The sequence below is a fragment of the Rhipicephalus microplus genome, chromosome X, assembly GCF_043290135.1.
Source record: "Rhipicephalus microplus isolate Deutch F79 chromosome X, USDA_Rmic, whole genome shotgun sequence".
Classification (NCBI taxonomy): Eukaryota; Metazoa; Arthropoda; class Arachnida; order Ixodida; family Ixodidae; genus Rhipicephalus; species Rhipicephalus microplus.
In genome coordinates, this window is record NC_134710.1 from 39,533,337 (window position 1) to 39,557,598 (window position 24,262).

Consider the following 24,262-nt stretch of genomic DNA (forward strand, 5'->3'; position numbering starts at 1 on the left):
CGTGTTCCCAAGAGTTCAAGAGAGTTTTCAAATTTTATTTGAGTTGCACTAAAAAGACAGCTATATTTCTGAGAGATGAAACGTGCAGCATGGTTTTGAATTGATTCAATCAATCAATCAATCCATCATTTTATTTCCTTTAGATAAGGTGGAGTACAGGACTAAAAGCTCAAGAGCTTGACGAGGTCCTGACCCCGTTCACAAGTTGACAAAGCAGCAGGAATGGCAGTCAATCATGCACAACAAATATGAAATAAACATATAAATATAACAGCACAAAAAAGTAATACAAAAAGTTTATGAAAACAGGGCTAAGATAAAAAGAGAGTAGTTCAAATGTATGGTCATGAAGTGGCATCAACATGAAAAGCAATAATAAAAAGGAAAAAAATTCTGAGAGATGTATCATTGAGGATAATGTATCAGTTGGACTAAGTGTTTAATCCGACAGTTTTGTTTAGAGGAAGGATCGAAATCTTCGTGGTTTAAAAAGTTTAACAAAGAAGGTAGTCTGTAGGACAATGATTGTTTGTCATAAAAAGTCCTTGGGGTGGGTACAGTCCAAACTTCTTTGTGCCTGGTGAGTCGAACACTTGTGTTTACGCTAAGTTTAGCAAGATTTATTGTGGTATTGGTACCATGTTTGACAGACTCTTTATAGCATAACATCAGCCTGTAATTGTACAAAAAGAAAACTGGAAGAATATCATATTTTAGAAAAATAAGTTTTGTAGAGGACAGATAGTGTTCAGCCGCAATATGTCGTACGGCCCTTTTCTGTAGTAAGTGCAACTTGCGCAAATTCGTCACACCAGTTCTGCACCACACTAAGCTACAGTACTGTAACAAAGATAATACCAGTGCATTGTATATTATAATTTTTACCTTAGTGGGAAGAAGAGATCGCATACGTGCAAGGACACCAATGGCCGATGACATCTTAGAGTATAAAATATCAACATGTACATTCCACGTAAGGTGTGGTGAAAAATATACACCAAGAATACTATCAGAATCAACGATGTCTAACTGCTGAGAGCCCAGAAATAAGCTCATCTTATTTATCAAGGTTTTTTCTTTAGGCGTATATAAAATGACTTGTGTTTTTAAAGGGTTTAGTTTTAGTAAATTTACTGAAGCCCAGGCATCTATAGCAGACAGTGTTTCATTAGCCATTTCTTCTATCTCTTGTTTCCATGCTCCCTGTAATAAAAACTGTTTTGTCATCGGCGTAAGAGACAAATGTTGCGTTGTTTGTGCAGTGTACAATGTCATTAATATAAATCAAAAATAAAAGTGGCCCTAAAATACTTGCTTGTGGCACACCTACAACGACCGGCTTCTTTGCAGATATTTCATTGTTGGCATCTACGAATCGTGTCCTGTCTGAAAGATAGGATTTTAAAAGAGCATGCGCTGTCCCACGCACACCATAATGTTCGAATTTGCTGAGAAGGACAGAATGATTGATTAGGTCAAATGCCTTAGAAAAATCGACGTATATGCCTAATGCCATTTTTTTACGACTAAATGCATCTATGATTATTTCTTTACAAGTCAAGAGGGCTGTTTCAGTAGAGCGATGCTTCCTGAACCCATGTTGAAAATCTTCAAGCAAATTGTGATTAAAAAATGATAACAATCTGATATGCATCAATTTTTCCATTGCTTTTGAAAACACTGGGATTATTGAAATAGTTTGATAATTGTTAATGTTCTCTTTAGTACCATGCTTGTAAACAGCAATAACGCGTGAAATCTGCATTTCTTTTGGAAATACACCTGTAGATAATATTAAATTATAAATATGGGTAAGAACAGGGCATATGATGTCAAGCACATGCTTTATGGGGCGAATCTGGATACCATCGGCGTCCAAGGAGCGGCTGTTACTAATAGTACTGAAGCAAGAAAAACTTTCCAGTGGTGTAGTTGGGGCAAGAAACAGAGTGTTACTAAACGCGTTTACAGGCAGGAACTGAGCATAGTTATCGAGGCCATCAACATTATTTAACTGAGGTTTTAATGAAAACAATTCATTAAACGCATCTGGTATCGCATTTCCCAAAAGTTTTTGGCCATTGTGACTCAATACGCCCGGAAGTACTGAAAGTGAAGTAGGCTTTAACAAAGCATTCAGTTTGCGCCAGACCGCATCACTTTTTTGATTGACTGGGTCACTAAACATTGCTACGATCATAGAAATTCTCGATCATAGAAATGAAGTATTTTTGATAAGGGGACCTAACAGATGAAGCGCACTCAAGTTGAGGACAGACGTAGATTAAATAGGCTAGTTTACGGACATTCGTAGGGCAGTGTTTCAAATTACGACGTAAGTATCCCAAGGTTCTGGAGGCTTTTGCGCAAACAGTAGTTATATGCAGGGACCAGTAAAGATTGTGAGTTAGATAAGAAGATTTATATAGTTTGAGAAGACTTATAAAAAAATACATATGTATAAGCGATTCAACATTCCCTAAATCATGCAGAGAGAATATGAGCGCTGCTATTTCAACTAAAATAGTATTTTCTTTAACCACCCCACTCAGCAAACAATGATGAGGTCCACATTAGAATTCGCCACGCCTGTCAAATTGTTCGACAGTCTGAAGATGGTGATAACGAGATTCGTAGAACTAAAAAAAAAAACTAGTGCACAGTTCCCGCAAAAGCTCTTCAGGATCACATAAAGTTCATTGTCTGTCTGCCTGTCTAGTGCACAGTTTTGTAGGTATTTTTTCATGGCTGCAGAAATGTTATACAATACTCCAAATCATTTTGACAGTAACTTTTCTAGACCTCAGCAAACATATTGGTATTCACAATTATGCGGCGTATACAGGCATCAGTAATTGAACAAACTGTGCTGCGTCTAGAGACAACTGCGATATGCCCCTTCCAAATCTTAACTTTTCCACAGGCCACCCTTATACTGCGGTGAAGGTGGCTTAAGTGGTGTTTTTGCACAGGTTAGAGCAAGACCAATAAATTTTCAAAACACTACTCCCCCCCCCCCCCCCCCAACTCCCTTTTTTTTTTCCATGAAAGGGTCAAGTTTAGGGCATAACTTCTCAGCTTGCTTGCAAGGCACGTTTGATCAAATAAAGTAAACAACAGCATACCCCTGTTGGCCTGGCTATGGCACCAGGTATCTTTTGCATGTGGCATTGCTATGGCAACTAATGTGGTCAAGGCATGATCTAGAGCTGGAAACTCGCATACTCGATGTGCTGCGAGTTTATGCGCTTCCAGCTTTAGTTCTTAATGATTCCCAACATGCCATGGCCATGTTTACGAAATAGGTAATTCATATTTCCCGTGAAGTGTTGCTCGCAACCACAATACAACTTTGTATTGAAGTTGCGTCGTCCCATTGGTATATCCACTGTGGTCAGCAGACTGACGGGCGCGCGGCGTTGTTACTTCATCTGGTTTATCGCGCTTCGCAAGTGTCTTGGCCTAATGCGCAACCTATCTTACACCGTGGTTTAGGGTTAGGGTCTGCCCACTTGAACAATTGATTGATGACGACTCAAACTACAGGTGGCCAAGGTGGCCTCCTTTCTCGCTCAAATTAGAGCAAATTTGAAAATTTTGAGGCTGGTTGGGCATTTCGGCACAGCATGGCAAAATTTCGGCAAATTTCATGATTTTGGCGCAGCTCGAAGAATTGTATAAAATTGGCGCAGCTGTTGCACCCCTGTAGAACACATACTGGGCCACGTACTTTATTGGGGACAGCTCAATTTGCTCTCCATAATATCCTTTATGGCTATCACAGTGACGCTGGAGGCCAATATATAACCTTACAAAGAAAAACAACTTTTCAAGGCACCCCAATTGTTGGATAGGGTATAGCATGAGTCTGAAAAAGTGACCACAATAAAAAGTACATAGCATGTGAATAATTTTATTACCAGCAAACAACAAAAAAAAAAAAAACATTTGCACTCTGTTCAACTTCCCAAGTAAAGAGACCACAGCAAGCTAAATTAAACATGTCTTTCATGGCTGCTTGAAAAATAGAAGTAAAAACAAATATTTGCAGCTTATGTAAAGGTGCCACACAAACATCAGTAAATGAAGCTTGAAGAACGTAAATGTTGTAATCCTCACAATGAGATGGTGATGTTAGACATTTTAAATACTACATTAGCTCTGTGAAATGGAAACAGAAGCTCAATCCTCTTGTCCAGTAGCCATTATGACGACTGAGGTGCTTCAGAGCGAATTACATTAATCAGGTCCTGGTTGACAAGAAATATGAACTTCAAATTACCAATCTGAAAAAGAAGCAAAGGTTCAAGTCAGGATTGCGGTAGACTAAACACTCAAAAATATACTGTCAACTTTTGGTATCATGAAGACATACTTTCAGCTAAAAATGTTCATAGACTTCTTCCTAACTGCACCCATGGAAATCGATTAATTTGACATACTGAAAAACACTGCCATCAAAAATTTTCTATCAACTATTTTAGGCATATTGGAGTGACTTCAACAGAAGTTACCACTGGAGTAAAGCTTCAACAGAAGTTACCACTGGAGCCAGTTCCATGAAATGAGCCTCTTTGATGTATACACTGCATCAAGGTTTCCTCAAGCCTGGGTACATGCTTACAGGTGCACAGCGTTTGGGTTATTGGTTAGAATAAGTATGAGTACAACTTTTTAAGGAGTTACTTTTCAATAACACAAGTATAACTTATGCAGAATGCTTAGCATTGAGTAGAGTCCTACTCACACAATTGGACAAAGTTAATTTATTTCAGACTAACCTTTCACAAGATCTCAACCATCAGTCTGACCACTTACATTTTTAACCTCCCCTGTTCTAATGGTCTCATTCATTGCTTTACAACACTAACAACAATATACACTGCTATAGAGCACACTGCAAGTACAGCAGACTCTTTTTAAATAGAAATATTTTAAACAGTACTGTTACCTAAATGGAGCAATTGACTATCATGATTAGTATAGTAAATGTATTTTGCACCGCTGTTCACCTCTCAGTAAACACAACTACCGGTAAATGAAACACATTTCCCTGGTCCCTTAGATTTTGTTTAATGAGTATACTGTACCCTACAACGTATTTGAAGGCTACAGTGTGTTCCAAGGTGTACGATTACGCCAGCTTACTTACGCAGCCAGGCTGATTAGCATGAAAATGGAATATAAGAAGGCTTATGGTTAACCAGGCAATAATTAGTGTAAAGCCTAAAAAATAAAGAAAATTAATTTACCAGGTGATCGCTGCAAGGAGCATACAAAGCCATACACGTACAAAGTATGAGTACATCCCCTCTAAAGATGGAAGCAACTCCACCCACCCTTCTCTCTGTCTTATCTCCATGTGCCTTATCCAGTGAAAGAGACTGCCGGCTTGTTTATCTCTGCTTGAGCCTAGTTGGCCAGCAGCATTCGTGCACTTTCACTCGCGCATAGAACACGCAATGCATGGCGTGATGTAATCGCGATTTCGACTTCATATGGAAAGTGATGGCAGCGATAAAGTTCGCCTGGAGTGTCCACTTGATTGCAATCAAAACAAAAAAAAACAGTGCTATTCATGACACATTCATCTTGATCGCAATGTACCTGTTTTGTGACATCGTGGCGAATTGAGTGAATGAGACCCGCAACAATTCGCCAATTGCTAGTTGCCTCTATACAGGGGCTCAGCAGGAGTAGTACTGCAATTCAACTTTGTCAGAAAACATCCCCATTGTGCCGTAAGCAGCGGTGTGGCCAGTGAGTGCGTGCTGCAGCTCCAAAAAATATTGGCTGACTGCTTAAGACTTATTTCAGCAGTGCCCTCCAAAAACAAGAAAAGAGCTTTCCCTAACACCTCAGAATATCAAAGAACATCTTCAAAACTCTGCTCACAGGGTGCAAGAGTTATCTGGTATCCATCAACAAATGGCAGCGTTTGTTTCCACATCGATTGGAACTGCTTGCAAGATACCAGTCTTGTAGGAACGTCCGCTTACCGAATGATGGCGATAGTTTATGATAACTTAGCTTTTTACATCTACAGCTACCACCTTTTTGACTACTAATGCTTGTTACTGATTACGCTGCAATAGCAAAAACGACATATCTGGCACTAACGCATGGCATGCAGTACAACTAATGTGTAACTGCTTCGCATAGTCCTCAAAGAACAAGAACAACTTAATAAACAGCGTCGATAGGACGTGCCATGGTTCTTGGTTACCCAATGCTATGCATCAGCAGGGTGCTCTCATTTCATCACTTTGAAGTCAAGGAGAGCACCGCAGTGCACTGTTTTGGAGCTGCAGGGGCCACATGATTTGAAAAATGTAGGCTTGTGCAAATAGATAATTTCGAGAAATAATTTTGATGCAAATTCCAATAGTACATATCATATATTATAAATAAAAATGGGCTTTCAGTAGAATGCAAGTGATTAACTGTAAAATGCATTGTTTTACAATTTACTAGGAGTTTATAGGCCGACATAACAGGCTTTTAAACTTTAAAAAAAGAGGAATCGATGTGAGGTTAGTATGTTCATGTAGCTTTGAAATGGGGCTTCGTGGCAGTGCAGATTTCCCCTGGACACATGTTCTCACAACTCAGCACACCTTCACTGCAGTGAAACCACTCTTACAAAAAAATTGCATTCGAACTGATGTACACTTGAATAGATGCTTTCATGGCTTAGCACCTTTCCATCGCAGCATAACCACTTTTAAAAAGGGGTCACAGGCGGACTTGTATGCCCCTATTAGTTCATTTCAAATACCTCGAGACTTTCAATAACTTAAATTCAAATACTGTAATATTTGCAAAAGCCTAGAACATTGCGTTCACAAAATATCAAGGCAGCATTATCGAACTTCCATTCCCTTAAAATGAAGTTGCAGCGAATTTTCCTGATGGGAGCACTTCAGAGATCTCTCCCTATGTTTTCCCCGCCTATTAGAAATCCCTGAGAATTCCCATTTTTCTACCGACGGTAGACACCTTGGAGTGGTTTCAAGTGAGACCACATCCCTCAGGGACTGATGACGAGTTTGGTGCAGGATCTGTGCACCAGTTTTTTTACGGAATTAGCCGAGTGACAGAGAGAAGCATCCACTGACACCAGGCAGACTTTGTTAAATGAACAACAAGTACTCTGTCCAACTTTTTGTCCTCACATCGCACAATATTCCTAAGAAACAACTCATTTTTTCAGCAGCATATTACGCTTCAACACTGTGCAGGGAGGAGGCCTGCGACTGTCTACAGTATAGGTTAACACTACTGGGACCTGCATGTCCTCCATCGTATAGGTTGACCTTACTTGGACCTGTATGTCCTCATTGGCACTTGACCTAACGCAAACTTGTTTACAGCTTTTCTCCAGCACTGCATGTGCCAATGCCATGTGAACATAGACCGACATCTGGTAGCATTGGTCATGTGGCTCAGTTAAAGTCAACTTCATTCTGCAGCTTTATAACAAACTGATGAAATGTCACAAGTTGTTTTACTTGAATTTCAGAAAGTTTGTGTGATACTGATTAAAGTTAAAGTTTAGTCCGCACACTCTGCCTGCCGAGACCTGCGGTCTTCTCAAGATACAATGCGAACACTGGACAGCCTGGCGTACAGCATACTATCCTTCGAGATATCTAGTGCAGGGGTGTCTCAGACACAGAGCGGCACATGCAGCCCGTGGGTTCAAGAGGAATAAAATGTTTATGACCTTGCTGAATGGTATTTACATTATCACTCGTGTATTGCAAATAATAACGCTTCGTTCAGGTGAGCTACAGAGACTGGACTGATCTCAAACATTTTCTTTTTTCAGGCGCCTTGTTGGGTCAAGTATTGAAACATGACAGCAGAACAAAATATCAATATTTCACAAACTCCGTCCAGGTTTCAAGTAATTGTGGTATATCTGTGCAATTCTCGAGTCTCAACCCACATCATTTTCAGAAATGATACAAGTGTGAGATTTGAGGACTTGACATTTTTTCAACACCCTTCCGCTTCAATCTTGTTCACCGTCCGAGCCCCTGCAGGGCAATATTTTGTCTCTCTGGCCCGCTGAGGCTCAGGAGAGTTTGAGAACTCAGATCTACTGCATTAAATATGCTCAACTCAGTGAATGATCTGAGTCACCGCCACTTCTAACGAAACGGCTGCCCAAGCCTGGGATACGAAGCACAGGACATCTTGCCGGTCGGTTTTTATGGGTTTTGGAGGGAAGGGGGGGGGGGGGGGCACTAGCTCAGTGATTGGCACTTATTTCAGATCTCCTGAAAAAGGGAGAAGGGTGCTTGCTTAGGAGAGGGCGCTTGAAAATGACCACTTCAACCGAAACAGCTGCCCCTGCCTAGGATTTGAAGCACAGGACACCTTGCCGGTCAGTTTTCGCAGGTTTCGGAGAGAATGGGGGCGTTTGTTCAGTCATTAGCGCTTATTTCGGATCTCCTGAAAAAAAGAGGAAGGCGCTTGCTCGGCATTTTATGATATACAATATAGATTGCTTATAATGTAAATCGCGGGAGTCTCGAATATCCCCACTGTAAGCAGTACCGCACTATATCCAAAACAACCTTTTTCAAGGGCTGCACTTGTGCAAAACACGTTTAGCGTGTAGCCTCAATTGCCGGAGGTTCGAAACATGTGATGCATAGTGCTTACAAGCATGTAAATTTTCAAATTATAAATGAAAATTCCCGCGTTGCCAACTAAATGAATGTGAAAAGGGGGGAGGGAGGGTCCTAACAGAAAGAAGCACCATCGTGGGAATTCGCGGACTACTCCTTAGACTCGAATCACTTCCGAAATTTCATGCACTAAAAGAAGACGATCATTCGATTTCGCGGGTGCGCTCTCGATTTCAAGACATCGCAATCAAATTGCGAACCACCATTCGAGCGATACACGTGCCACCCTCGTTTACATTAACGATAGGTATCTCTTCCTGCGAAGTGCAGCTACTGCAAAGATTTGTTCATTTCGTACGAAACCGCAACTTATAAATAGCACACGACCTCTACTGAAACGCATCCAACGTCGATTAGGCATAGCCTGCCGTTCTGTATGTTGTGACGGAAAGTTCGTCAAAGAAATGAAGATACGGGGTCGAAAAGATTGTATTCAAGCACTGAATGAAGAACAGTGTGCATGATACGAAGTTTGCGTTCGCGGCCGGGAAATCAACAACGACCGAAACTTATCATGCTTACATAAGACCGCTCACTGGCAGCAAATGTGAACGCTCGCATCATAAAACCATAAATGTTTTCAAATTTACGTGTGAGGGAGCTAACGCAATATCTATAGCAAGCTCGATAATGACGCTTTTACCGACAAGAAACTTAAGCGCAGTTGATAAGGACGGGATCGCACGTGCCCTAGTGAGCCGTGAGGAGCTGGAGTCACGCTAGCGAGGCATACACAGTAGCCACATCGGCGCCGGTGAAAGTGGCAAGCACACACAGCCTGCCAGCGTCTTTGTTCCTTTTCTTCCCTTTGCTCTTTGTCGTTTACTCTGCGTACCCTTCATAACAACATCATCGCTCACTCCCCAGCGGTGCACCCAGCGTGCCTCCTTTCAGACACGCATTCTCTACCACGTTTGTCAAAAAGATTTTCCGGCAACCGCATTATAACCAATCTTTCATCTTGGGGGACTGCACAATAAGCGGTATGCATACATGGGGCTCTATGGGAGGGTCAATAGGAGTCGCAAAAGACCCCATTGTAACCGATTCTGCACTATAAGTGGTTAACTTTTAAGTGGTCTACCCTGTATACCTACAGTCTTTCCCAGCACAGGGTAGCCAGCTGGTCTGAGAACTGGCTCACATCCCAGTCCCTTCCTTCATTTCCTCCTCTTCCTCAATATGAATTTTGGAAGAGTGGGCATGTATGTCAATAGCCATATATTAAAAGCTTGTTATATGATGCCGAACTATTATTCAGCCTTTAAGTCCCATTCTAGCGGTGGCATATTGCTAGTGCAGCAGCTTCTTACGTACATGAAGTCACATACGCTGTCAAAGTTAATGTAATACACCTCTCAATCTACACAATCGATCATATCCCGTAAAGCTAGACCAAGGTTTTTTTAATGACCAGGAACTGCTTCAGTAAAAATTTCTCAGCAAATTTCCACTACTACATGCTAGGCTTGTACAACTTGTGAATTTTAGGTTCACAGCGAATAGTAATTTCACTCGAATAATTTCGAATCAAATTCAACTAGTACGTATGATGTATAAAGAAAAATGGGCATATTTATCATGACCCAACTAACTTGCACAATATTTTTCAAAAATTGAAATAGGGTCTCTATGGAAATGCCATTTTCTTTTCGTTCAAAGGAAGTCAAATGAACTTTGAGTAGTAGCAGCATTTAACTTTCAGCAGGATGAGAGTCATAACCCTTAAAATTCGTAAAATTTAGAAGTTTATTATACTTGGAGCATATGGGCAATCATAACTAGCTTTCAAGCTTTATAAAATGAATTAATTTGAGAGTAATATTTTCATTTAAAGGGGCCGTACAACATTTTTCCAAGTAGCCATGGAATGTATTCACTAGAGACTTATTTATGGCCTCATGAATTCCCCACCACAAATATTTTTCGAATCCGTTCAGTACGTGCGGAGTTGCAAATATTTCTCGCACGCTGCAAGTGCATTCTCTCTTCTCATCCCAACAAAAACATTGAAAGCTAAGCAGGGAGGGATGACACAGGGAAAGAGAAAACGTTGCACCTGCTTTCTGAGCTTGTTATTTGGCGAGAGAAGAGAGCAATTTTTAACTGACTGAGAAAATTTTGTGAAACGCACACCGCGTGCTGTGCTGTAATATTTGGCTTGTGTGTCCTTGGTAGCCTCGACTATAGATCGGCAGCGTTTTCTGACAATACTCAAAAAGTGTTGCAGGGCCCCTTTAAATTTGCAGAGGGGTTTCGCGACAAAGCGGGTTTCTTCTGAATAGATGCTTTCACGGTTCACTACCCCTACACTGCAGTGAAACCACTTTTGCAAGCAGTAGATTCGGACTAATATGCATCTATTCATTCCTTGTGAATACTTTGAAATTTTCAATAATTTAAATTCGGATCAAAGTCAATTCTAATACCCTACTATTCATTTGAATATATTTGAAGCATCTGAATATTCCCACAAGCCTACTATACGCACATACACTTCTATACCCATTCAAAAAGTAACATCAAGAGAAATGAGGGCTTTTCAGATTTGAGGACACGTTAAAGAACTCCAGGTGGTCGAAATTATTGGAGCCCTCCACTACGGCGTCTCTTATAATAATATGGTGGTTTTGGGACGTTAAACCCAACATATCAATCATACCAATTAGCATGAGGGCTTTTGACATTAGTATAAAGTAAACTTTAAAGTAAAATAAAGGAAAGAGCAGGAACAGAAGTAACATAACAAGAAAAGGTAATTCATTACCTCCACAACAGAGTTGTTGTTCAGCTTTTGCTTGTTGCCAGCTAGAACTGGCTTGCCATCAATGTAGATTGGCCTCTTGCCCTCGTTAGCAATGAAGAATTCCCCGGTGTTGCGAAGCTTGATCACACCTTGGCGACGCGATATTTTCCATGACGGGCCCTCCAAAGACAGGTCAACGTCAATGGCATTGTCTTTTGTCAAACGTCCAAGTGTTATCTGAAATTATAACACCATTTAGTATGGCAATGGCTCAAGCACACTTTTGCCAATACTGAGGTCATTCAGAAAGTATTAGAAGACATTTTCGTAAGGCCTGCATAGTCAGTACTTACTTCTTTGGATCGCATAAGATACCGTACAAGGCGACCACGAAGTACAGCAAGAGTTTGATTGTCAAAATCGGGTGGCGATACACCTGCAAGAATGATGACACAAAAGCTGGCATATCATTATAGTTTTTCCGCAAAGAAAGAAGTGTGTCAGCTTTGACACAACTCAGCTAGAAACAAAAACTACAAAATAAAGCAGCACAATCATATCAATCAATAAATCAATCAATAACCAATAAATAAATCAATAAAGCAGCACCAATGCAGTACCAGGTTATGGTGCGAGCTGAAATCTGGCATTTCTACTGAAATCTCCGTTTATGGCTGCGTAAATTTTATTACAGACAGTTTCACTACTACTGCATGCTGACAACTAACACTTCCCTTCCAACAACTGCACAAAAATATGGAGCATAAATGCATAAAACATAATCAGACAATAAAAAGTGCATTTACATCAGAGATATCAAGACGTTAATCTGTTTTTGGTTGTGACAGGGTTATTAAATGCCCTAACATGAGGGCCACTCAAAAAGTAAGGGCCGCTTGGTCCCCAAAATAAATATTCCACAGTAGAAGTTTCTGTTGGTGTGTTTACTTTAGTACAACCCTAGTTCACTTTCGTATAACAATCACCGTGAACTTGGAAGAACTTTTTGTACAGCGGCACCAGTTTCTTTAGTCCCTCTGCATAGAAGTTTGCCACCTGGAAGTATTTAGCTGTTCGAGTTGGCTGGTAAGCATTTCTGGTACAAAACTGGGACACACTTTGTGATTTCTAAATTTTTTAGCAACAATCTTGTAAATCGTAGAGCGGTAAACAAAAGAAAACCTATTAGACAGACTGCGAACAGTCAGTCGTTGATCTAATCGCAATTCTCAATCCATTTGTCGAACATTTTCTTTAGTCTTGATGCCCCACTCTTCGTCCTACAAATTATGTGGCAATTTGTGAAGTATCGACAGTATTGTCTGACCTTTCCGTTAATCATCTCTGTAGGTCCTAAACTAGGCACAACTCCCCATGAATTTGAGAAGCTGATGATCGTTTTTAGAAAAAATCCAATTACAGCTCGCACTTCCCAACTGGCAGGAGCGAAGATTCTCGCGGACAGTCATCTTCATTGCACGTCAAGCAGATGACTATTGAGACAGAACCAATAACTTCAGCACCTTGGTAAAGAATAAACAGAAGGCTCTGAGTGATTAAATTTTCAATCTGACTCATAATTATTTAAATATAAGCAAACGGCATTCACTTTTTGAATAACCCTTGTATAATGCTACTTTCACAAGGTGCAATTTTGCTCGAAATCGAACAACTAAATTTTCAGCATGACAAATGTGCTATAAGACCTTTCATGCCCCTAATTTATTATTTTCAAAAGTTCTAAACTTTGTAAGATCACAGCACATACAACACTGATGGGGAACCAATAGCATAGAGAAAATCACATGCATGTTTGTGGCTTGTCTTCTTTTTTGGGGCAGAGTAAAGAGCTTACATGAAAGCATGCTACAAGAGTTCCTAGCTGTATTTGGTTTTTATAGAGCCACAGTAAATAAGCCTGCACCAATAACTTAACTAGGTACTTAAAAATGGTAGACAGCAATGTATTGAAGGTCACCTTGAAAGCCTCCATTGCATAATTTTGTTATGTACTGTTAGTTGTAATGCTACATTTCTATGGGAGCACTTTATTGAACAAGTTTTCTTTTTCAGACTGGTTGATTAGAGGAGCTAAAAACGAGAAATTAAGTGTCTTGTTAGCATGCTACCAGGCGACAACCTTCAATATCAATATACAATGCTCTCCTTCAGTGTTTCCACAAGTCTGCAAGTGGAGTTTATCTGCCTTGTTATGAATTTGCTCTGTCGCGATGGTAGCGGTGGCGAAGAACGGCTAGCCGTCGAGCGGACTTCGATGAAGCCTTAGCCCGAAGGTGAAACAGGGAGGCAATCCGTTTGGAAAACAGCAACAAAAGTAGCGTTTACTGTAGCAGATTGTCGTTTTACAGAGCCGGCCAGCACGACAACGTCGGCTGGGGCAAAATCTTCTAACATGGGGCCGGCTCGGCCTTAAATAGCGTCCTTGGTCCATTCTCTCGGACCAGTTCTCGGGCTCGGAGGGGGAGATGTAGCCATACCCGGAACTGCAAAGTGGCCCGGCGGAGGAAACGACGTTATCCCCAGACTGCACGGTTCTCCTGCACAGAAGGCGGCGCTGGGAGGGGGGGGAGACAGTTCTTCGAAACAGGGCTCGATCTCGTGAGACGTGCTGCCGAACGAGGAACGTGTCGGTGGCACAACAGCACCCCCGCCGCCAGACAATGCATCCGGAGTTTCGAGCCGTCAGCGCGGCTCGGAAGGAGGGATGCTGGTTGACCGTCGGTAGCCGTTCCGCTCTCTCCGCCCGTTGAGACTTCCAAAGGCCTGCAGATGTTCACTGGAACGACGGAGTCGAACACAAAGGCGAACCACTCCGGCCAAAGCAAGCACCCTCCAAATGCTGATCAAGTCGCCAGACCAGCAGACACCAAATGTTTCCTCGAGATTACGCTGGGCTAACAAATAGCATCACGAGCAACGAATCTCGGGAGGAATACACAGTGCTGACACTCCTTTAGCCAAGTGTCAGTGCATGACACCGCTAAACCAAACAGAATTTTCTTTTCAAGCGATTCTCAATTGTGACTGAGGCAGAGTCTGGACGATCGAAGCTGCTGAGTTTAACTCAATTTGGCCCCGTAACTACAATTTAGAATACCAAGCAATTATGAATCACGCACATTGCCGTCACTTGCAAGCGTCAGACTGTTAAACATAACAAAGTTCGTCATCCTACAAGCAATCATTCAATGCGTGCCGCCAACGATCATCACGACAAGAGTAAGCACGCTTGAAAAACTAATAAAATAAGACTGAAAATGAAAACGTGCGTTGTACAAAACAAAGTGAAAAGTTGATCTATATTTACGTGCATACTTAAACGTAATGCAAAACCCAAAAGGTACTTTAAACAGAAGTTTTTACTCAGCCTTCTCTGTTAAAACAAAACACACTGACTGTTACCTTTTGAAATATTATGAAAACAAAATAATGAAACAAACATAGCAATGTCAGTTTTTTCTTTTACGAGAAGGAAAGTAAAACTTATAAAAATTCAAACGCATTGCTTCCTCATCGGCGAGCAACACAACTAGAAAAAGTTATTCTTAGAAAAAGTTATTAGGGTAAGGCAGCACTACCTCAGACGAACTCTGGGGAGTCGCGCACTCCACAGCTTTCGAGGGTTGCGGTCTGGACAATGGGACGACGAACCAACTTGTTCGCCGAACTTAGTAGCACCGACCCACTTAAGTCGAAGAAAAGGGGCACCTGCACTGCGTCGTTTACCCCTCCGGTTCGACCAGCGACCTTTTCGCCATGGTGGAGAACAACCGCTCGTGTTACCGCTCAAGCGCTCACAACGTTTCCCCACTTGCCTGCATCTACGCGGCAGTGAAAAGGATAAGACCAGGCGGGGATCTCGGCGTTCGAATTTCCCTGAAATTCGGTGTTTCTTCATGTGCTTCCCGCCTAATCTCGGTCTCAGTGATGGTATGAGCCTCAAACATTTTCTATAGAACCCTTTCGCGATCCTACGCGTAGCCCTCAACCTGGCGTCTCCAATGAAGACGTCACGGCACTTAACAACTGCTTTAGCATGTTTGACGCTTCTCGTCTTTTCCGTGCTACGCTTTCGCCGATGCCTCCTTTTGACGGAAAGGCTAGGAATGCGGGCTGCTTCGACACACCTAATTTCAAGTGCGCTGCCTTCTTTGTGTTGAGTCGAAGCTCCCGATTTGCTAGCTAGCGTTCCCTCGGGCCCGTTGCTAGCTGTCTCTGCCTGTGACGGAACGGGAGTCCCGATGACTTTGAAGCTAACCAACACGCTTACAGAGCTATCTATCGGTGTGGGTCTATCGCTGTCGTGGATAGCCCTTTTTCTCTCGCCTTCGAAGTCGGCCTTTTCCGCTCTTTCACGAGCTTTATTCTGTAGCGCTTTATGCCGCGCATCCTGAGGTGTCCGATTGGCCTCCGCCCCTAACTCCTCGTGAGGGTCCTCAGTGTCCGGCTCTCTCTGACGCCCTTCAGCGGCTTGCACTTCGCGACGGGCCTCAGTTTCTATAGCTTTTCGGCATGCCTTTTCTTTACGCGCTTTTTGACGCGCTTCTACTTCTAGCGCTCTTCGGCGAGCCTCATTTTCACGCGCTTCCGCCTCGATCACCTTACGCCGAGCCTCATCTCGCTCTCTCTGACGCACATCGGCCTCCTGCGCTTTGCGATGGGCCTCAATTTCTAGCGCTTTGCTGCGCGCTTCAGTGCTGTACTTGTATGCTCGACTTTCGCAGTCGGCATCACTCAGAGCAGCAAAGTGGCAGAACAAAGCGTATTTAACTCTATCAAAGTCAGGCGCTTCGTCGGCGGATAAGCGCTCCAAAACGCTTGCGACTTTGCACGGAAGCAACGTAGCAAGCTTCTCCGACCATAAGTCTCGGCCAACACCAACATCGTCACAGACCTCTTCAAAACTAAGGAGAAAAGACACGATGTTCTCGTTCATTCTGAAGAGTCCGAGTCGGTATTGTGCTCGCTGCCACTTAATCGCTTCAATTTTATGATCAAGCTCTTTCATTCTGAGAGCATGCTCTCTCCTTTTTCTGCTCTCCTCGGCCTTCCATTGTTCATGCCTTTGAGCTTCTTCGGCCTTCTGCTGTTCCTCACAGATGAGCTCCCAAAACTCGTCAGCTTCCTCGGCCGTCACATTCTCTGTCCGCATCACCTCGAGAATCGCTTCCCTTGTTTTAGCGGACCCGGTGGAAATCCCCATGGCTCGACAAATTTCGAGGAGGTCCCCCACAAGGTACTGCTCCATCGCGACCTCGTTTCTCGTGATGCTCTGCTGCTGATATTCACCTTACTCTAAAACTAATCTCGTGGTTTAAAGTAGGTGAATATCAAATTGTAACCACCAAAACAAAACAAAACAAAACACTCTCTTAACATCTGCCTGTGCTAGAGAGGTCTGGCGAAATGAACAGTAAACGTTGGGCACTCACCCAACCAAAGTAGCCGACGATGGTCCAACTCGTGGCTGCCGTTGAACAGTGTCAGGCCTTCAGGGATCCGGTCCAACTTGCCAATGTTGAGATCCGGGGTTGCTTGTCCCAGCTTGACTAACGATGAGAACAGGGTAGCGTGTCGCAGCGTAGCCAAACGCTATCACGGCGGTCGTCTTCGTGCTCAGAGATCCGATCCAACTTTTCAGCCGTTGAGATCGGGGTAGCGGGTCCCAGAGCAGCTAAACGTTGAGGACAGGGGTCTGATCCGGCGTGCCAAACGTAGGATATCGTATCCCGAAGCTGCCAACCACTGTTAGGATTTTCTCTCTGTTTCGATGGTAGCGGTGGCGAAGAACGGCTAGCCGTCGAGCGGACTTCGATGAAGCCTTAGCCCGAAGGTGAAACAGGGAGGCAATCCGTTTGGAAAACAGCAACAAAAGTAGCGTTTACTGTAGCAGGTTGTCGTTTTACAGAGCCAGCCAGCACGACAACGTCGGCTGGGGCAAAATCTTCTAACATGGGGCCGGCTTGGCCTTAAATAGCGTCCTTGGTCCATTCTCTCGGACCAGTTCTCGGGCTCGGAGGGGGAGATGTAGCCATACCCGGAACTGCAAAGTGGCCCGGCGGAGGAAACGACGTTATCCCCGGACTGCACGGTTCTCCTGCACAGAAGGCGGCGCTGGGAGGGGGGGGAGACAGTTCTTCGAAACAGGGCTCGATCTCGTGAGACGTGCTGCCGAACGAGGAACATGTCGGTGGCACAACAGCCTGCTTCGATGTAGCAGAACTGAAGTATTGGTGCAACAGACGAAAGACATATAACATTCACATGATGAGTGCCGCCTTCTTTTTTATTCTTGGCCTCTTTATCTTCACAAGGCATTTCTAGTGGCAGCATTCTGCACCTCCCATAGGATGACCAAGTGAAATTGTGTGCGACTCAGTCTTTCTTACAGTTCAGATGCTGTGAAAGACAGGGCACGTGGCCTCCCTTTGAAATTTGAATCCTTTTTAATGTTACACAACAGCTTTATACTTAGCAGACTTCAGCTTACAATAAGTTACACATGCCACTTGCCATACTTGTTTGTTCACAATGCCCAAACCTACAGAATGGCTTTTTATATAGAATGTTTTAATGGCAAAACAAACGACGAATGTGAATGCAAAAGGTCGACGACGTACCAGTGACACTCTCCACAAGCACATGCCACTTTGGTATTTCATTTTCCAACTGACGAATCTCTTTCAAGGCATTTCGTTGCAATAGATAGCGTTCTGGAAGTGAATAGAATTAAGTGGAAAATAAAAGATACAATATGTCATCAGGGAGTGTTTCAATTGTACATACCGTGATCCATGACTTCATCCTTCACCCAACCACTGTGAAAAAAAGCAAATGAAAATCACCTTTATTTTCTGTTGCCACGTATAGCAATACAGTTTGCACTAGACTGGAATATCTTCATTTAAGAAATTATTAGTAGCAAAGCCAACTCAAAAACAGATCAAAACAAAAGACATTCTCATTATACTAGAAAAGAGAAGTTTTATTAATCATAATTATCCCAAATAAGAATAAACTATTATTTAAGTGAATCAAACTTTTACAAAGTCTAAGTGCCCTGTACATCAGTTATATGGAGGACACTGTTTTAATAGTACCTACATACATTCGCTCTAAACAGGTGTTTTAAAAAATGTATGCACCGAAAAGAACTTCCTAAATTACAGTGAAATGTGATTGATGAGGACCCGATGTCAAAAATTCCATCAGACTAATGAAAGATTGATAAATTCAAAGTAAAAAGCCTACTATCCTAATGCATAAATACTAATGAACTACGAACTTCAAAATGGTATTACGGTGAAACATTTGAGTTTGATTCTTTGCATTAGGGCCCTTCAAAAAAAGAAGTTTTTATTCAGAAATATTAGTACGACCATATGAGAACTAACCCATACCTCTACAACATTTTCAATTCTTGTATCATCTCTTGTCAATGTTTAAACATTGATTGCAGTATTGCACACACTCACAACTTATGATGCTGCCAAATATTATTCATTACACCACTGGCAGCAGACATTCCCAGATGGCAGTGATTATAACATCCACTAGCTCTGCCACAATTACCCACGGAAGTAAAACTGATGCAAATCGGGAGTGCCAAAATTACCAGGTTTCTTTATTTGAATTTGAGCTACTCAAAAAAAGTTAGGTGCTGTGGTAGGTTAATTGGCTGCATGGCTATACAGGCGAACACGACTTTATCAAACATGGCTGAATCAAACTGTCCGATATATCAACTATTTTCGAGCACAATTCTTTAATGACATGCCATAGGAAAAGGTTCGGCTACATCACGCAAAAGTAGCCTGAACACTTGATATATTGAACATTGTGCAGCGCACAATGCCCTATTAGGTTGGCTTTCCCTCAAAAATTTTTCGCTTTGCCACATGATTTCTCATCGTTACGTCTAGGGCCCTTTGTGCTGAGTTGCTGTTCAGATTCTCCACTCAATTCGTTAACGTAACGGATGTCGTAAAACAGAAAAACCTGCTGTTCTTCGCAAAGCTGGCTGTAATAAATATGTTCTTATTTGGAGAAACTGCTGTGTACAGCATCACAACAAGTGTGCCAAGTACGATATTGAAAAATAAGGCCGACACTAAGGCCAAGGAAGATTGGACACTTCTGATGCCTCACAAGTATGGACAGCTGTGCATGAAGGTCCTGAGAAGCTATTGACATCGATATTGTATTTCCTCCCATGTAAGCACACTTCTGCATATACCGTATTTACTCGCATAATCCTCGCACTTTTTTTGCCAGAAAACCGATGCACGATGCAAAGTTGAGGGGTGCGAGAATTATGCGGGAAAAACTTTCTATGAAAACGCAGAGAGCGAAAAAGAAAACGAAGTGGCTGCAAATCGTAATTCTCACAAAAGCACCTTACAGCAAGCTTTAAGTACTAATTACAACTTACCTCAACAATGAAAGCAAAGGTTCAACACAAGGCAAGATTTATTTGAGACACAAAAAGTGGAAGCAAATAGTCGAGAATTAGAATACCATACGCGAAGCTTGTGGGCGTTGCGGGCGTAGCGGTAGCGGTCGGCGCTCTAAAGGAGCCTTCAAAAAGAAAGTGTAAGACGTCAGTATTGGGCTGATGGCTATTTAACAGAATCGTCCGCAGTTCCCTTCTGAAAAAATAGAGGTTACCATCAATCCCAGTTTTAGGCACACGGCAGGCCCAACGCGTCTTGGTGGCTTTCAGCTGCCGTCACCAGTAGCGAACACAAAACTCGTAGGCTCCGAACCTCTCCCCGACCGTTATGCACCCTTTTGTCCCCTCACTACTCAGAGTACCCCACATTACCAGACGAGGCACAGACAAGGCATGTGTGCACAGAGGTTTGTGCAGGGTGTTGTACTCGAACAACGCCCAGATGTTGGGGCGGGCTTCAAAGGAGCTTGCACATCTTTGCAAGGCTCTCCAGCTCCCTAAAACAGTGAGCATTTTTTTTTTTGCCAATAGCAACACAGCGTGGAAATTCATCGAACATGCACCATGGTAAGGCTTTTCTATGAATTACTTGTTCTCAGCATAAAAAAAACGGCCTTGAAAAAGGTTGTAGGCTGCCAGTGCCTTGCCTTTGTTGAGCTTTCAACAGTACTGGTGGAACTAGAGGCTGTTGTCAAATCTCAACCCCTAACGCAGGTGCAGGACGACCAGAATGACAGCGTCCCATTGACTTCAGCCGATTTGCTTGCTGGCAGACGTCTTAAGCCTTCCGCAAACAAAAACCACAGCGTGGAAAATGAGTCTTCCCTTTGTACGCTTTGGAAGAGGCAAAGGCAGATACTCCGCGCGTTTTGCCAGGCATTGCAGCAGGGCCTGAAGTTGGGGACATCTCTTAGTGCAAGAAAATATTTTGTGCCTGCTGTGGAAACATGCTGTAATCGTTCCAGTCATTTTCGGAAGGAATGTGAAGGTTGGCTCATGTCTGGTCAAGATCCTGGAAGGCAAACCTGTGAGGCATCACTGGCAACGATTGTTCGCCGTAAAAGTTTCGGAACATTGGAATGAGCAAGCTCATTCGGCAGGGCAGTGTTGTGAACGGCACACGTTTTTCCTTTCGTTGACAAGGGCTTGGCAACAAAGCCTTTCTTGTTACGCCGCTTTAGTGAGCCCATTCGGGGGAAAGAGAGGTGCCTATGGGGCGAAACTGGGGTGCTCCGAGGGGACAAGCGGCGGCGGAGCAGAGAGCCGAAAAGAAAGAGCGGTCGAGTAAAGACGTATGGACAGCCACTCGGATACTTCCTTGTGATGTTCGGAAGTGTTTTTTTTTTTAGTGCCTGTAAACAGTGCAAATAAATACAGTGTACTCTTAGTGAACTGTGCTTTCCCTGATCGACATCGTATACAAGGAATTCACTACAGATTCCACGTACCGTCCACAAAGTCTTCTTCAGACTGCGAAGTTTCGACGTCAAAGCCCTTTCCGTTTTCCGAGGGGTGCTTTCAATTTTGTTGAGACGGTGGCAGAGGATCTTCGGCAGTTCATCGTACAGCAACTGCACCTCCATCAGTTGCTGCCCTTAGTTTTCCAAATATCGGCTCAGGGAACAGCCCCAAGTCGGGACGGCATACTAGCGGCGCTGCGGCAACATGTAGAGGCCTAGCGACAGTGAACGGTAAGGTCATCGGAGTGTCTGCTGCGCTCCTGCGAGGTAATTAACAATATATTGAGGTCGTTCACCCTGCTTTGGACACGGCATGTTCACGTCCAAACCACTTAGCCCCATTTTCTGGTACTAGCAGCAGCAGCATGCCTGCCTGGCTTCACCAGAGTGGTAGCGTAGGGGGCAATGATGAGGGGCGCGCCAGACGTCAGTCTTCCTAGGAGTGTAGCGTATGGCCGGCAGGTGGGCGATATGGAGGCGAAACTGCAGTGCAGCAGCGTCCAGACGTGACCTTTGAGGAGCACTGCGGTAGATTGCGGCGGCGTAGCTCATAGCTTCCAGCTCAGTTTGCAGCACTTCAGGAATTCCAAGGTATTGTCTAACTTTCTCACGAACAATGTCGGTGATTGAATCCACTTGAGGCTGCGGCGAAGATAGCAGCTTGCACGGCTCCTCTCGCACGATCACTCAGATTGTCTTGTGAAGGTCGTCAGTGCCGAGGGCATGAGCCTCGGTGTAGTTGACCGATGAAGAGCGGCGGTTATACTGCCTTGTGCGCATCTAAAGTGCCTTCTCTATTTTCGTGGCCTCGGTGAAGAATTATTCGACAGTCTTGAGTGGGTTGCACACAAGCCCTGCAAACTACTCTTCCTCGACACCTCGCATCAGGAATCGGAGCTGCCTTCTCCTCGGCCATAGTGGAGTCAGCGTTACTGAACAGCCAGACCGTCTCTTAGACGAAGATGGTCACGTTTTCACTGGGGAGTAGCACACGCGTCTCCAAGATAGCAGTGGCATGTTCCTTACGAACAACGCTCGTGAACGTGCCGAGGAATGTTGTCCGAGAGATAACCCAGCTTTGTAGCGTGGACTCCCATCGAGCCACGTCTTCGCGGCATCTTCTAAGTAAAAGTAGATATGGCACAGTTTTTCATTGAGGTCCTAGCCGTTCAAGGCGGTGACTCAGTCGTACGTCTCCAGCCAGCTTTCTGGGTCTTCCATTATTGATCTGCTGAATGTTGGTGGCTCTTTGGGCTGCAGAGCACAATTAGTGCAGGTAGCACAGCGGTGGTAATCGTGCCTGCAGTTGAAGCCACGGTCTTGGCTTGCCTGGTGTTTTGTGGCAGAAGCCTGTGCTCCGGCTGTAGGCCCTGCTGCCTGCGGCTGGTTCAACGATAAGGGTTGTCTTTTGGGTTGTCTTCACGGCTGGGGCTAGGTTCACAGCTTGACGGGGGTGTCCAGTACATGAACAAGCAGCACCTCCACCAGATGTCTTGAGGTTCTGACGTGGACAAAAGTAGCAGAGTGGATGTTCAGGTGAAAACTGTTTATTAGGTCGATAGTGTGGCCAGTAAATGGAAAGGCAGATTACCTAACACAGCAGCACTAATAGCGGCGAACGGAGCGTCGGCCATCGATAAACTGACAAGCGGTGAAGCGCGTCGGCATTTATACACATGCCGTCGAATATTCCAACGTTATTGCTAGCGATTACATAGGTTCCAGAATAACCTGTAATGTTCAGGAAATGGGTGTAATCTTCACAAAATGATCTACTACAGTCCTGAAGCTTCTCAAACACTGCAGGCATAGTTTGTCTGCGAATTACTGACAGTGTAACAGGGCGGTAACAAAACTTGAGAAATGAATGTGGCAATATATCCTGAGTCTACTGCAGACAATTATTCTGGAGAAAAATTTCAAGGTTTAAGTCTGACACTGCCAATAAAAAAAAGAGACAACCCATGAACAAACTTCCACTTATGAAACAACAGTTGTTTTCATTGTTTCAGCAACAGACTTTCCATATAGCATTTCAATAGCATATGCAGGGGCGCAACACCGAAATAAAATTTGGAACAACTTTTAAAGCAGCAAAATGTTACTTATAGAGCACTAAAATTCAAATTTGGAGCAGGTTATGAGGAAAAAGCATGCATTTTTTATCATAAATTACCAAATTCGGAGCAGTATAAAAAGGCTTACATTCAGAAATATAAACCATTCAACATCACCTGAATTGTGCAGTGTGAACATAAGCACTGCTATTTCAACGAAAGTAGTATTTTGAACAACCCCACTGAGCAAACAATGATAAAGTCCATTTTAGCATTTGCTGTACCTGTCCTATCATTTGACTGACTCTGCAAATTTAAACATTGTGAAAAGGTGATCGCCTACGCCAGCAGGACGCTCTCCCGAGCGGAAGCTAACTACATTACGACGACGACGGAGAAAGAATATCTTGCAATCATATCGGCAGTCCTGAAGTTTCGTCTTTATTTGTACGGCCGCCCATTCACTGTTATCAGCAATCACCACTCTCTCTGTTGGTTAGTCAACTTGAAAGATCCGTATGGCCGTCTTGCCCGATGGAGTCTTCGGCTCCAAGAATTTGACTTAACTGTTGCCTACAAGCCGGGAAAACAACACACCAATGCCGACTATCTTTCTTGGTCTCCTATTGAGACGGCATCCCCGGACAACGACGATGACGACACGGTCTTTCTGGGAATTGTGGACACTGCCACCTTTTCTCAACAGCAGCGTGACGATGCGGAACTGCTACCTCTCATAAATTACCTGCAAGGGCGAACGAATAGCGTGCCGAAGTTATTTGCGAGAGGGCTGCAGTCGTACTGCTTGCTCGTCGTTCCTTCTTCGC

General features: G+C 43.5%; 2 protein-coding genes across 5 annotated transcripts in view; one reads left to right on the top strand and one right to left on the bottom strand.

Moving 5' to 3' along the window:
* The window catches only part of LOC142775009 (uncharacterized), an 83,214-nt gene that overhangs the window by 19,947 nt on the left and 39,005 nt on the right, over window positions 1-24,262 (top strand). The window lies entirely within an intron of this gene.
* Rcd5 (microspherule protein Rcd5) overlaps window positions 3,898-24,262 on the bottom strand; it is an 88,732-nt gene continuing 68,367 nt past the window's right edge. For all 3 annotated transcript variants that reach the window (XM_075876264.1, XM_037426830.2, XM_037426829.2), the window contains exons 11-15: window positions 18,253-18,284; window positions 18,087-18,179; window positions 11,799-11,881; window positions 11,467-11,682; window positions 3,898-4,286 (exon numbers count right to left, since the gene is read on the bottom strand). In XM_075876264.1, the coding sequence (XP_075732379.1) occupies window positions 4,206-4,286; window positions 11,467-11,682; window positions 11,799-11,881; window positions 18,087-18,179; window positions 18,253-18,284 (505 nt within the window). In that variant the 3' untranslated portion in view covers window positions 3,898-4,205. The remainder of the gene's footprint in view (window positions 4,287-11,466; window positions 11,683-11,798; window positions 11,882-18,086; window positions 18,180-18,252; window positions 18,285-24,262) is intronic.